The 15,407-nt window shown below is 40.1% G+C and overlaps 1 protein-coding gene across 1 annotated transcript in view; it reads left to right on the top strand.

Annotated features, from left to right (window-relative positions):
• The window catches only part of Nrg4 (neuregulin 4), a 105,539-nt gene that overhangs the window by 45,216 nt on the left and 44,916 nt on the right, over window positions 1-15,407 (top strand). Inside the window, exons 4-5 of the mRNA XM_021207791.2 lie at window positions 1,484-1,549; window positions 3,084-3,177. Coding sequence (XP_021063450.2) covers window positions 1,540-1,549; window positions 3,084-3,177 — 104 coding nt within the window. The 5' untranslated portion in view covers window positions 1,484-1,539. The remainder of the gene's footprint in view (window positions 1-1,483; window positions 1,550-3,083; window positions 3,178-15,407) is intronic.

Raw genomic sequence — 15,407 nt, 5'->3', positions numbered from 1 at the left:
CTCCGTTTCAACTATTGCTTCGTTCAGTTTGATAAGTTCAAGTCATTATTTGTATATTTTACATACTCTATAAGGGAAATTATTTTTTAAACTCTGTGGGGCGCCTGACCATTAGTTTCACACCAAAATGCTGTTTCTCCGCAAACTTACATAACACTTAGCAGTTACCAAGACTTGCAAAGATTAGTAAGGGCTCTAAAGAACGTGGCTTATTTCATAACCTTGAAACTTGGACTGCGCTTTAGGGGTGCCACCTACCGCAGCTCCTTTTCTTAGTGAAATCCTACCCGCTTGTGGTTTGGAAACGTGTGGGCGGGACTCCCTTGGCTGCTCCTGACCTCTGTGTGGGCGTGGTTCCCCCTGGCTGCTTGTGACCTCTGCTCACACCTTGGTCTGCCTTGACCTCGCCCACACTGAAGTGACATAAATCCGATTTTTGACACGTTGTAAAGTACGAGTCACAGCTGCTGAAGTCCTCAGCGTTCAAACATTTGTGAAACGCTGCATATCTAGCACAATTTACTTTTTTATGGGAATATAAGTTTCTGTTGAGGTAAGCCCTGTTTATTTGGGGGAAAAGGAGAAAAAAATGAGCCAGTGATTATACATTTACTGTGCGCTCTCGCCCTTGCCCTCTCTCCCTCTCCCTCTCCCCCTCTCCCTCTCCCTCTCCCTCTCCCTCTCTCCCTCTCCCTCTCCCTCTCTCCTCTCTCCTCTCTCCTCTCCCGACCTCTCCTCTCCTCTCCTCTCCTCTCCTCTCCTCTCCTCTCCTCTCTCTGCTTGTCTGTGAAAGAGATTGCCTCTAGAAGACTTTAATATTGCATGTTCTTATATGAAGTGGTAGATTAAACTTTCATTACAGTCTTTGTACTAAGACAAGAGCTTGCAATCCCAATGTAAGACTAAATCCTTCATCTGCAGCTCTATTTTAATGCCTTTGTTTCTGTTATGGTAGCAAACTTTACTTATAAGCACGTCTCATTTATTGCCTTGCCAAATCTCAGACACCATTTTAAGGAAGGGCGTTTGTCAATTGATTGACAGGCAGACTATATAGCTTCTGTCGTAACCGAAGTGCTTAAATGCTTTTTTGAGATTTTTCTATAGAGTGGCCATTTTCAACAAATTGAAAAGTTGGGAGGTCATGGGTTCGTTGTGGAAATTAGGTTTCTGAGGGCTGTGTGGCTTAAAAACACAGATGTCTCTGGAGGTGGCTCAATTGAGTATGTGTCTGCATGTCTCCATGGCGTTCTCAAGCAAGACGCTGTGCCACCGTTGTCACCCAACGCTACCCTTTTAAGGTCGATCTTTTTTTTTTATCTGTTCATGTTTCAGCACTGTCTGTATGTCTAAGATGCTTGAATTCTGCCATGTGTGTTTTATTTTCAACATTTTAGAGTTTTGCTGATGGAACACTTGGCACATTACAATGTCCTCCAAACAGGATAACGTCCCCTAAAATATAAATTTTATATTATTTTAGGTGCTGATTTTCAACTTTAATTCTTCCATCAAGAATGAAACTATTTAAAAATTAAGATGCCAACAGGTAATTTCTTGTAAGTTCATACTTTTTGTCTATGTGTGAGTTTATTTAGTAAGAAAATTACCAATGTCTATCAATATAGAGCTGTGTTGTTTCCCATGCAAAGCCTTCTAAAAACATTAGTTTAGCTTTAAAAGTCCTATATAACATAAAGCTATTTTACTTTTTATTTTTGTTCTATTGGGTTTCTTTCTTCTTACAAAGTGACCGATTCTAGCTTTCTATCTGGTATCAACTTCTCAAATTCTAAGTGAATGAAATCAGAATAAAATTAGCTTAAGAGGTAGTAATTCAGGTTAGGTGAGTAATGTTAGAGTTGGCTTATTAAGACATGGCTTTGTATAAAAAAAGAAGGAATCTGAAAAAAAAAAGTTTGAGCCAGTTCATTTTTGTTTCTGTAACACTACATTCTTTGTAGTGTTTTCTTCTTCTTCTTTAGTATTGTATACCTTTTTTTGATATTTTCATAGTCACAATCTGAAAACTGAAACAAACTTTTCTTGTTTCTAAAGTAAAAGGAAAATTTAAACTTTTCCAATTCAGACTGGAGATTTCTAGCTCCTTGCAATTATATGTTGACAGGTATCAATAATTTAGAAGTCAATATACTAGCAAGTTTTTTTTTAACAGCATATTGTTTTTTATTGCCAAGTTGATGTCAAAAGGAAGTGTACTGCCATTTTCTTCTTTACAATAGATGATTCTAGATCATGTTTAAGCAGAAACAATCAAACTAGCAACACTCAGTTTAAAGTACTATGGTGTTCTCTTTAAGGAGAAATTCTCAATTTTCCCATGTAAACAGTAGTTGATGAAGACTGGTAAAGGAAAGGTCAAAGGTGGAAGAGAAAGTGAAGCTGGAAGAAAAGTAGGCAAAAAGGGAGGCAAGAGAGAAAACTGGACTTCTTCCTCGATAGCCTTTGGGCTGGATCTAAGTAAAGGCTGAATTTTCAAGGCTTTTTTTTGTTTTGTTTTTGTTTTTGTTTGTTTTGTTTTTGTTTTTTTGTGGGGTGGCGAGGAGCTAGCACGGGAATCCCTCAAATCAACCCTCATGCGATTGTTCCCTTTGTTTTTTGACATTGATATATAAGTGTTTTTAGAAATCAGAATCTATTTCAATTAGCTAAATCTTTCCGCACTACAATTTCAAACACGTATATATATGGATGAAACATAAACAGTAAAATAAAGATCTAATATAGCTTTGTCTAGGAAGTATCTGAGTACTGTAGAATCGACAGGCTGTGCGAGGGACAGGCATGTTTTGTAGTAAGACTGCTCCTTCAAGATTTCTTATTTCTGTTCTATAGCTTCTACATTTATTATTGCCAATAGCCGTATCCTTGGGATAGAATGAGTTTTAAGGGATAGATCCTCTTGCCCATGAAATAAGGGATAAAATTGTTTCACTTTGAGAAGAGAAAATTCATTCTTGTAAAAGCAAAAATGCTAATTCGTTCTTAGATGAGACGTTTCAACTCCAGGCGGCCTCAGAAAAGCGTTAACCGTGTCTATTTCATATGCATGTGTGTTGTAGATCACGAGCAGCCCTGTGGTCCCAGGCACAGGTCATTTTGCCTCAATGGGGGGATTTGTTATGTGATCCCTACTATCCCCAGCCCATTCTGTAGGTGAGTGACGTGGACTGGGGGAGAGGGTGATTTCAATTTCATCGTTGGATTTTAAAAGAAGGTGAAAAGTATGAGATGAAGGGGAGCGGGGATGCTCTTTTCTCTCAGTGCAGGGAGAAAACAGAACAAAGCAGCCGATAAAAGCCTCAGTGTGGCGGTCGTTCTCAAACCTGGTTTGGTGGTTACCAGCTTAGGCAGGTTGTGAAGAAGAACTCACTCAAGAGACCCTGCTGGACTTTAGAATTTTAGCAGTTTAGGGGAAATGATCTGGACAACATTGTTAGAAAAACATCATGAGAAGTCACTAGTATAGAAAGCTCAAACAAGACATTTTGCTTTCATTTAGAATGCTTAAATACAAGCTATCAAAATGGTCTTTAGCCTTCTCTTCCAATAGATAGGAACTACTGTTGTAAGAGATTTAAAGGACATCATAGTTCATCCTCCAAATTCTAATTGTTCAGTTCCAAGTTTAAGATTTTCCATTGACTTTTTCTTTAACCTATGGATATTATTTCTTGGTTTTAATCCCTTAATGTATAAATTAATTGCATCGTGGTCAGAATATTTGAACCATCGAGCTGTCTCTGCACCAAATAAGCTAAAAGACAGCACTAAGAATGCCAGGATCGGGAGAGTCACTAAAACGGGAAGGGAGCTTCGCTGTCTGCAGCTTTTTTACTTGGATAAATGTGGTTTTAGTACATTTCTGAAAAGTTACCCTCAATGAAAGAGAGCAGGCAGTTTGCTGGTGAAATACTAAATTTAAGAATGTGTCTAGATCCTTCCTGTTTCCAGATTTGAACAGAAGTGAATGAATAGCCACCAGCACACTCTGAGCTTGTGATGGGTAGAGGGTAAGACTCTAGAGCTGGCCACCAAAGTGTGTAGCCATAAGTCCGGGGGGGGGGGTGGCCCTACCAATGATTGAGCCATGTAACCAAGAGCTGTTCAACACCCAGGAGAAGAGGGGTCAGAGCTGGGCAAGGTGGGAGGGCAGGGAAGACTGGGGGTCTGCAGGTTCAAGAGGGTTCAATGTCAGACATATTTTAAATCATGTATTGTTTTATTAAAAATAATTTCCTTCCAATGACCTTAGGACAGCAGTCCACTATGGTTGTTATTATAGACTGAAATAGCAATATCTGAGGGTGATAAATTCATTTTCCATCCCTTCCATACTATCCCCTGTATTTCCAATCATCTTGTCATGGATAAATCCAGACTCATTTCTGACTGGTTTTTCTGGTTCAGCCAGTTGTCACTTTGGATTTCTTCTTTGCCCTATCTCCTTAATCTCTCCAGTCCTTTCTGTTTTTTACTGTCAGACCTTCCTGGCCCCAGGAATTTGTCTAACAGAAATAGTTCCCAAACTAACTCCTGGAGCCCCGTTTGTATCTCTGTACCTGCAAAATCAAGAAAACTTCAACAACAGACTCTACACCTGCACACTGGCTCTCTATGAAGTAAAACCTTGCTGTCTTGCTTAGCTTTTAGGGCTGTTTTACAGTTTGGTACCAAGCCTACTTTTGTAGCCTTTGCCTTATGCTCAGTCAGTGCTTGTTCTAGAAGCAACTGCTTGCACTAGATACACTTTACATTACACTGATTACCTTAAATTTACAACTGTTCTGCCTCTTCTCTGCATGTAGCCACATTCAAAACCTACTAATATTTCAAGGCTACTGATATTTCTCCCTGATCCTTAACCCCACCACAAGTCAGAGCTGAGTTCTCCCTGTGCACTTCTACAGAAATACGGGAAAGTTATTGCTTTATATGTTTGGTCATTTATATACTCTGTACTATTTATTAAAATATAAATAGCCCCTAGTCTGTCTCACTACCTGTAGACTGAATGATCCATTGTCCATGGTGAAGTTTTAGAAATAATTTTAAGTCTGAATCAGTGATCAGTATTCTTTAGGAAAACAGGTAAGTGAATTATTAAAAAAAAATTGAAATGCTAGAGTGGCGATGTCTAAATACGCTTCACAGCCCTGATACGATCTCTCCATGCATACAGTAAGTGGCACTTTCTCCTCTTGTCTATACTTTTTTTCTTTATTGAACTTTCTCAAAACCTACTCTGGCTTTCTTTATGGAATTTAACTTGCTAGACCTTTAAGTAAATGATCTTAAGCTAACATTTTAATTGAGCAACTGATGTTAATTCTTCAGTACTACTTGGGCATGGCAGCTCAGTACACGGAACTGGAGGCAGTAGGACCGCTGCAGTCCATGTCCAGCCTGGGAGATGATGGCAGACTCTGTGGTTGGTTAAAACTGGACTCGAAGCCTGGTTCATGGGCAGAATTTGAAATGGTCGGCCTGTGCTAGAGGAGAGCGTGAATTCTTCGTGATGGGTTCAGGGCTGTACACGTCCATTAGACACAGCTTCCTGTTTCCCTGAAATCCATCCTGTGTTTTTATCTGTTTGGCTTCTCAATAACTAAAGAGCTATGACAAAAGTTCCTTCTGTAATTTTGAATCTTCAATGTGGTTTCTGCTCATTTTTACTTAAAATATTTTGAAATAATATTACTAAGTCCATATAAATGTATAATGGATTATTATTATCTGGTAAGTGTCCCTTTCATCATTGTATGACACTGACCTTTTTTATCCCTAATAATGCTTTCTGTCTTTGCACATATAGTTCATTGACATTAGGGTGGCTAAGCTAGTTGTCCCGTAGTGAGTATTTGAATAGGAGATTTTTTTCTCTTCAACTTATTATTAAATGTAATAATAAGCTTAATTTAAAAAGCTTATTAAAAATAAGCTTTTTAAAAAACATCCAGTCTGAACTGTTTTTCTTTTAATAAGAGTTAATCAAATTTTGTTTTTCTGGTTATATTACTAAAATTTTAGATTGGTTTGTAACCATCTTCCCTTGTGGTTTCTACCATGCTTTAAAGATTCCTTCGGATTTTTTCAATGTGCTTTTTTCATTTTCTTTTGTAGCAAGATCTCACCCTGGCCCAGGCTGGCCTGGAACTCCACTTATGTAACCCAGGCTGGCCTGGAACTCCTCTTATGTCACCCAGGCTGGCTGGTATCCAGGCATGTGCTAGTACCATGCCCAGCTTCCTACTTGCCTTTAGTTCTAGGACCTTGAACTATGTACATCTAATTAGGCTGTATAACACATGTGCTAAGCCTGACTCCATGCTACTTCTCCTGCCAAAGATGCTGTACTCCTCTGTGGGGGGTACATAGATTTCCACTCCCATGAAGCCTTCTGGGTTCTTTCTAAGCACCTGTCACCCCCAGAGTCATGCTAGCATGATTTAGTAAGCCACAATTAAGTATTTTTTCTTTGTCATTCTAAGAATTCACTGCCAGACCCTTATCATGAAGCTTCCCCCTTGTTTTCTTCTGAAATGTTTATATCTGTGTTTAGGCCTTTGATCTATTTTATTTTAATCGTTGTGTTTGGTATGAGATAAGGTTTTTTGGTTGGTTGGTTGGTTGGTTGGTTGGTTGGTTTAATGTACCTGTGCAGGAAAACTGTCTTTTCTTCATTGAATGGTCTTGACCCGATGTGAGGAGTTATGTCTGAGCTCTGTAATTCTGCTCATTTGGTTGATAGTCTGCGTGTGTGTGTGTATGTGTGTGTGTGTGTGTGTGTGTAAAACTAGGTTTATCATTTTTTAAATGTGTATAAATGTCTTTCTTGTATCTGTGTGTCTTAGGGTTTTCATTGCTGTGAAAAGATACCATAAAGAACAACATTTCATTGGAACTGGCTTACTGGTTCAGAGGTTCAGTCTATTATAATCAAGGTGGGAGCGTGGCAGCATCTAGGTGGATGTGGGCATGATGAAAGTTCTACATCTTCATCCAAAGGCAGACAGGAGAAGACTGACTCCCACATGGTTAAGAGAAGGCTTTCATTGCCCAACCCCACAGTGACACGCTTCTTCCAACAAGGCCATACCTCCAAATAGTGCCACTCCCAGGACCAAGCATATTCAAACCACCACTGTATGTGTGTATATATGTGCACCATGTGTTCCTAGTGCCCCGGAAGGTCAGGAGAAGCATCATATCCCCTAGAACTGTAGTTATAGATGGTCTCAAGCCACCATGTGGGTGCTGAGACTAGAACCTGGGTCCTCTGCAAGAGCAACCAGTGCTCCCAAGCACTGAGCCATCTCTCCAGTCCCCTGCACTTACATTTTAATTGTTTAACATGTATTTATAAGGAGGGAGTGTGCATGCCACGGCATGTGTGGAGGAGTGTGCATGCCACGGCATGTGTGGAGGAGTGTGCACGGCATGTGTGGAGGAGTGTGGGATCCAGGACTCAAACTCATGCTATCCTGCTCAATGGAAACCACCCTTGCCCACTGAGCAGCCTGTACCACAGCCTTACCCTGCCAGCCCTTATCGCAGTCTTTTAATATTGTAGTTTCATGGTTAAGTTTTAATTAAGGAAAGGAGAATTCTCCGGTTTTTCTTTTCAAGAATGTTTGGCAGCCAGGATTCAGCTCTGTGCAGAAACTTCATCTGGTTTATCATGTGTCTAAGGTAAACATTAGACTCATCTTTTCAACTTCAAAAACAAAGGCCCATAAGATTTTAAATGAGATTGAATCTTTAGATCATATATGAGGAAAATTGATAATAAAGTTGAAGATTTCTGATTCCTGTACATGTTATATATCCTAGCTAAGTTTTCTTCAATAATATCTGTCTTATAGTCTTACTGTGATATTGTTGCATATACTCTTTTGGCTTTTAAAATAGGATTTTAATAGTTTTGTTTGGTGTTTTAAATGGCATTTAAATTTTCATTTATTTATTTAGTTAGTTAGTTTTTAAAAAACAGGGTTTCTCTGTGTAGCCCTGGCTGTTCTGGAACTTACTCTATAGACCAGGATGACCTTGAATTCTGATCTGCCTGCCTCTTCCTCCCAAGTGCTGGGATTAAAGGCATGGGCTACCACCACCCAGCCTATTTTAATTTTTTAATTAATTAATTAGTTAGTTAATTAAATTGGATCGTTGGTTTGAAACCTTCCTTCTCTCCTTAGTCTGTTTACGTGCTGGCTTTTCTGACAGTCTGTATATTTGCATCCCATAATTGGACAACTGGACTCTAATACTCTCTCAGTCCCAGCTCTAGCCTTTGACTCAGATTAATCTAAAGTCTAATCTTTATTTCCAAAAGACTTCGGGGGATGGTCTAGGTGTATATATATGATTTTTTCAAAATGTTATTGTACCATATATATGACATAAAATTTATTATTTTAACCACATTTAAATGTACACATCAGTGTCTTAAGTCTTCTCAATATTGTGCGATTACCACCACCCATCTCTGTGCTTACCACATGAACCAGGGGCTCGGTAGCATTTAAAGAGTACCTTACAGCCACTCATCCTGTAAAATACATTTCTGGAAGTGAAATTGCTAGGCTGAAGATAAATACATTTGTGACTTTAATGTGTTACAACCTTCTCTCCAGAGAACTTGTGATATGATAGTTGAACTCACACTAAAAAGTGCCTTTTTCTCCATCTATATATACCCTGGAAAACTTCTAGGGTTCTGCCAATCTGATAAATAAAAACATCTCAGAATCCTTTTAAGTTATATTTTCCTAATTCTAAATTGAGTTGACTATATCATTGTTTAAGTATAATTGAAATATTTTATAATATATTTGTTTATTTTCATAATTAGAATTTTTATTCCTTTCCCTATAAGACTTCCATTTTAAATTTGGGTTTTTTCCCCTGATATCAGTCAGTCATTGAAAATTATTTCTAGTTTATTCTTTTTAACCTAACCTGTTTACTTTTTCCATATGATAGCTTTTTTTTTTTCCTTGAAGTCAAATTCTGTTATTTCTTAAAGCTCTTCGAGTTTCAGTCATACTGAGAAATGCCCTCCTAGGTCTAAGTGTATAAGGAATTGATTCACACATGTTTGTGTCAGGTGCCTCTTTAAATATTTGGTTTTTTTTATGTTATGTGGTTAAGAATCTACGTTTATCTCCTTTAAAATGGTTACTTAGTGTGTTTGTGCCGCTAACAATAGAAATGTTTACCTCTCAGTTCTAGAGGTTAGAAATCATGAAACTGGCATTTGGACCCTCGCAAAGCAAGGGCCTAGGTTAGCTCGCTCTGCTGCCTGTTAATAGCGCACAGTGGGGAGTAAGTCAGGGTGAGTGAGTCATTTTGGAGAGAACAGATTGAAGGCAGACTGGCAACTCTGATCCTCCAGCGTTTCTGTTCCTGCTGTCCCACTTCCCATTAGCATGTCAGTCCCATGTGGACAGATGCCTACATTTCTGTGCCAGTAGGTAGCAATTTCTCTTAGCTGTTGAACACTTATAGTAAACTTAATATACAGTAAGTCTAGTGGTTGTCCCCTGCCCATGCCTTTTGATATTTCCATCTGAACGTTGGAATTAATTTATCTGTGGTTTTGGAGGGGTGGGGGTCGTTTTAATTGCGTTCAATTCACTGTAGGAATATTTGTTTATAATGCGGAAGCTTCTTAATCCAGGATTGAAAAGTGTGTTTGCATTTGTCCAGAGCCTCTCTCGAGTACTTCAGGAATGTCCTCAACATGGTATAGATGTTTAAACATCCCGGAAGGGAGCTTACACTTTGAGCTTTATGATTAAACTCAGTTTTCTCTCTGAGTTTAAAAAGTAAGTTAAAGTAAGTTATTTCTATGCTTAGGACTCTTGTGGGTCATTCTCAGATAAAAGGCAACGGCCTGGTGACAAAGCACAGCCTTCTCCAGTGCTCTGGTCGCGCCTTGCTCTTGTCTTCCTTCTCATCTCCTGAGCCACAGTCGCTGCCCAGCTGTCCCGGTGCTAAGACTGCTCAGCTCCTGCCCATGTCCTCCTCCTGCACCGGGTGCTTTCCCTGTGGTTTCTTCAAGGGCAGCCTTCTTGCTTACTTTATGTTTTTATTGCCCACTTCCCTTCTCCCACTCGGATTCTCCAAACCTCCCACCATTACTGATAAACTACATGATGTTCATTTAGTCTTTAGGTTCTAACTCTAAGGTAGAGGATACATTCCACAGAGGAATATGTTTTTATCTGCTTTGTTCTTCAAATCTATATAGAGCAGCTGTAGAACAGGTATTGAGTGATTACCTTTGGAATGAATGAATGCCCTGCGTCTTTGTTGAGGTCTTTTATAGTTTGTAAAATTTCTGATAGTAGTTGGGTTTTCACCAGATAGGGTCAAAATCAGTAGTGTGGGCTCACTACTGCAACTCACCCAAAGCTTTCTATCCTTTATAAAGACTCTCAAGGAAGAATTTACCATTTTCTGTTCTACACACTGTAGCAGAGGCTCCTCGCGTCCAGTACAGACTCATCTGTTCTGCATTTCCTAGTCTTGCTTGCAGATATGTTGGGTCCATGCAGCAGATCCACACAGTGGATATCAACAAAGGGGACACCGGCAAGTCTGGCTTTTAAAGCCAGCTCCTAAAATACTCTAGTCCTCGTTTATTCTTTCCAGAAATCCAAGAACCATATTTCCCAGGAAGCAGAACCAGGAGATAGAGAAGATAGCCAAATGGGATTGGACATTAGATTGTATAATGAACCGGAAAAGCTTTTGTTCCATTAACCTACCAGTGTTTGAGAGTTTGCCTTCAAGGCAACAAAAAGCAAAGTAAGGGATCACAGTGGTTTTGCTACTGCTGTGATAAACACCATGGTCAAAAGAAACCTGGAGAGGAAAGGGTTTATTTGACTCACACTGGTACATCATGGTCCATGATCAAAGCCAGGTCAGGAGCTAAAGGCTAAAGCTTAAACGGAGACCCTGGGGGAACACTGCTTAGTGAATCATTTCCTCTGGTCTGCTCAGCAACCTGTCTTCTATAATCCAGACCTGCCTGCTCAGGGATGCTACTGCTCCTAGTGGACTGGGCTCTCATACATCAATTAGCAATTGAGAAGGTGCCCCCTCCCCTTGACATTCTCACAAACTAATTCAATAGAGAATTCGATAGACAGCTGAACTTCCTTATTCCTGAGTGACACTGGGTTATATAGCAGGATGACAGATGCAGTTAGCTATGACAGGAGGAGGGGTTAGTTTTGACTTCTGGTTTGTCAAGAGCATGAGGCTGCTGGTCCTATTACATCCTCCCTCGGGAAACAGAAACAAGGTCACTGCTCAGCTTCTCCTTTCTATTCGGTCTGCGGCCCTAGCCCATACTCAAGGTAGGGCTTTCCTCTTCAGGCAGATCTTTCTGGAAACACCCTGGAGGTGTGTTTCCATGGTGATTATAAATCTAGTCAGGCCGATAATAAGAGGGACCAACACAAGTATCTTGTGATGTAGTATGTTTTCAAATTTCTCATGAAGTCTCACTGGTACCAAAGTTTTTAAATCGGGTTGCTTTCCACTAGGGAAACTGGTACATAAATGACCCCGTCAGATGTCTCTGTGATTTTGTACAAGGTGCTATTGAACTGCTTGCACTCTTACCCCAGTGTCCCTCTCCCAGGAACAGATCAGCTCTTTGGAGCATCTCAAACTTTTTTAGTCTAATAGAGTATGAAATTGAGAAAAGTGGCCAGTGGGGGTTGGGGAGCCTGAAGAGTCCTGACAGATAGTGCCCTCTGTTTTGCACCTACCTCATCCTTTTTACAAATTGTCTCAACCAATATGTGTGAAGTGGAACTCCAAATATAGCAGCAGCAATGCTGGGGGTCAGGTGGAAGTGCGCAGAGCAGGTATTTATGGGTCCTCATTAAGCAGCTCCCATAATGCATCTCATTGGAAGATTTCTGAGGTTTGAAGTACACCCCATTTACTTTAATATTCTGATATAACCATTTCATCGGATCCCCACAAGACTATAAGCAAATATCATCATCATCATAAGCATACTAAGGTCCAGTGCTGTCATTATGTAAATAAGTGATCTACATAAATAATTAGCCACTTCAACAGTAAGTTGTTAGGATGTAATTTGGCACATTTTTTACTTTTGTGAATGAATTTCTTTTTTTTGCTACATCTAAGAAGATTTGAATGAGAGACTATGAGCCAGTTCTCTAAACTAACCAACTAATTAACCTACTTTATTTCCCTAACTTTTCAGTCTACTTATTTTTCAGCGTTATTATCTTTATCATCTTTGTCCTATATAGCTAAGCATCCATGATACATTAAAAAACAAAGTAGCTGGGCATGGTGGCACACACCTTTAATTCTAGCACTTGGGAAGCAAAAACAGATGGATCTGAGTCAAAGGCCAGCCTGGTCTACATTGTTCTGGGACAGCCAGGGCTACCTAGTGAGACCCTATCTCAAAAACACAAAAACAAACAAAAATCACCAAAACGTGTTTGGCAATATGAAAAATGAGCCTCAGACTCTCGTAGTTAAAACATTTTTTTCACTACTCCATAAACTAGTGGTATTAATGAGTCTAGAAAACTAACAGTGTTGCAGACTACCGTGATGAGGATTATAAGGTGTGACAGATAATATTTCTACACTGTATGTGGATCTCATCTCTCATCATCAGACGTACACTGACTAAGCTTACAGAAACTAGTGTCTAAAATAAGCTTGCTAACTTACTGGTTTATAGTGGGTATAACTAACTTGAGAGCCAGGCATTTTCTCCTTCTATGGAGTAACGCAGATAGGAAGCCGAATTTGTAATCAGAACATTTAGTTTTGGACATTATTAACTGATGGGGGAACAAGAAAAGTGATGTAATTTGAATTTATAACTTCCATGATGCATTTATTTCCATGAGAGGAAAATGAAATCTCACATCAGCCTGCAATGGCATCATGTCACCTGTCCAGACCTGCCTCTGTTGGACAGTGCTTACATACACACTACTGATATTTGCCTCTGTGCCATTCTCATGGTTGGGTTTCTTTGCCAACCAACAATTTCTCTAGGTAGACAGCGCTTTCTTTATGAACGTTAATGTATATTAAGCCAGTCTCCATTATTTACATGAACTTTGCTTTGTTCAGCTCTGTTTCATTAACTTTGTAATTAATTTTGAATTAAATAACCTTATTTCCTTCAGTTCAAAATATTATATACCACATCACTTTCCTGCTTATACCTAACAGTCAATCTGAATATAGTCCAAGTATAAGAAATGGCTATTATAGCCTGAGTTATTTCCCTTTGTGCAGTTTTCTTCTAAGACTTGCCTTTCAGGAATACTATTATGTGGCTAGTGGCCGCTCTACTTCAGCCTGAGAGAAGGGCCTCAATTCTTAAATCCCGTGAGGTTCTTTAATGCTGGAACATTATCAGAACACGTTCTGGTTTAAATCTGTTCCTTAGGTAAGGATAGAATTGTTCCCAGTCCTTTCACATAAAAATGTTGAGCTCTGAGAATGTAACAATGCCGTGGGAAAAGCACCCAAAGATAACTGGGGGTAGATGGAAACAAAAGGAAGAGGCGTGTTAAAAGGGACTGTCACCATGTGAGTTTCCCCCTTTCAATGGCCATTTGCTCCTGGACAAGCCCTGGTAAAAGGGTAAAACCCTGCAGGCAAATACCACTTCCGGCACTTAATGGCGGACATCTTGCAGAGGCAGCTTTATAGAGGAGAAGTTAGGTTAGGCAACTTAGTTAGCAGTTAGAACTTAGAAGTTAGCAGTGAGGTAGAAAATGGGGGTTGACCACTCATGGATTTTACGTGGGATTAAAACATCCTAAAATTAGGTAATAACCCTGTAAATATACTAAAATCATTGAACCATATATGTTGAACGGATTGTTATAGGAACGATATGTTTCAACAAAGCTTTTAAAATGAAAGCAAGATAAAGATATATTTTTGGGTATATGAAACTGAAGATCATTCATTGATGGTCACCCTGCACTAGAGGAACAGCAGAACTCTGCAGATTGAGGGAAAACAGTGCCGGAGTCTGCAGAGAGGCACGAAGGGCACTCACCAAGAGTGAAAGTGCACATACATACCAGAAACGCTTGTGTTTCAACATAGGGAAGATAGATACGACTATTTAAACCAAAAGTGTATTGTGGAACACACTGGGTCATGCCCCATGACTGCGGGCCCAGAGGGGCAGGTGTTGATGACAGGGTGGGAAGATTTTATGACAAGTTAAGGGTACACATTTCAGCTCCAGGGGCATAATACAGACCTAGCTGTAAGGTTCATAGATATTTAACATGAGCAGCTGAATGGTGCAGAAGAAAATCATGCAGGGCAGACCAGCATCAACCTATCGAACTTGTTAACTGTAAACAGGCTAAACGTGCCTGGTAAATGAAGACACACAGTTGCATGCACCTGGGAGGAGGGCTGTGGGGGAAGGGAGGAGAGAGGTGAGAGGACCAGAGACTTTAATAAGACACAGTCATGGATGAGGGAAAAGAGGAACAGTTGCTCCATGGAGACAGGAGGCCACAGCTCCAGTCATGAGAACAGCACTGGAGGCCGTGGCCCTCAAGCAGAGTGTCACCCGACAGGATGGAGAGAAGATGTCACTTTATGTATTTACCCGTTGCGATTTTATAAATGTGTGTAATGTTTTGATCTAATGCACTGCCTTCTTTCCTTCTACCTCTCCAGGGCTCTCTCCTACCCCCCCCCCAGGGCTCTCTCCTACCCCTCCATCCCCTTCCCTCCCAATTTCATGTGTTCTTCTCACAATTTAAAACCCACTGATTCCATTTTACGATTCCTGCATGGGAATGGGTGTGGCCCCACCTGAAGCATGGGCAGCCTCTTGGGGATTCTATCCCTGAAGAAAATCAGACTATCTCTCTCCCCAGTAGCCACCAAATGAAAATAGCTTCCCAGCTAGGGGTGGGGCCACACAAGCCCCTCACTGGTCCCTGCTGGGATTTGGCCTGGCTCAACCTTGCGCAGGTCTGCAGTCATGGCCACCATGAGTTCACGATTCACGTGTGTGGTGATGTGTTCTGTCTGCCTGGACCTGTTTTACTGCACAAGTCCACTGCTTCTGGTTCTTTGTTGTTTTTAATCAAAGAGAAGTATTTTATAATGAAAGAACTGTTGATTAGGAAGTTAATAATCACAGATATGTGTGAAACTAGCAATGGAAATTGAAAATGCATGAAATAATTGAAAAATCAGCGAGGCAAACAGATAAATCCAATAATCAGAGATTTCAGTGGCTCTCTCGCAGCTGTTGATAGGACAGAATATCCCAAGAACTACTTCAACTACCCACTAGACCAAACTGCTACCAACAG

This window comes from Mus pahari, chromosome 10, assembly GCF_900095145.1.
Source record: "Mus pahari chromosome 10, PAHARI_EIJ_v1.1, whole genome shotgun sequence".
Taxonomy (NCBI): Eukaryota; Metazoa; Chordata; class Mammalia; order Rodentia; family Muridae; genus Mus; species Mus pahari.
Note: the sequence above shows the minus strand (reverse complement) of the source record. Positions and strands in the feature narration are given on the sequence as shown.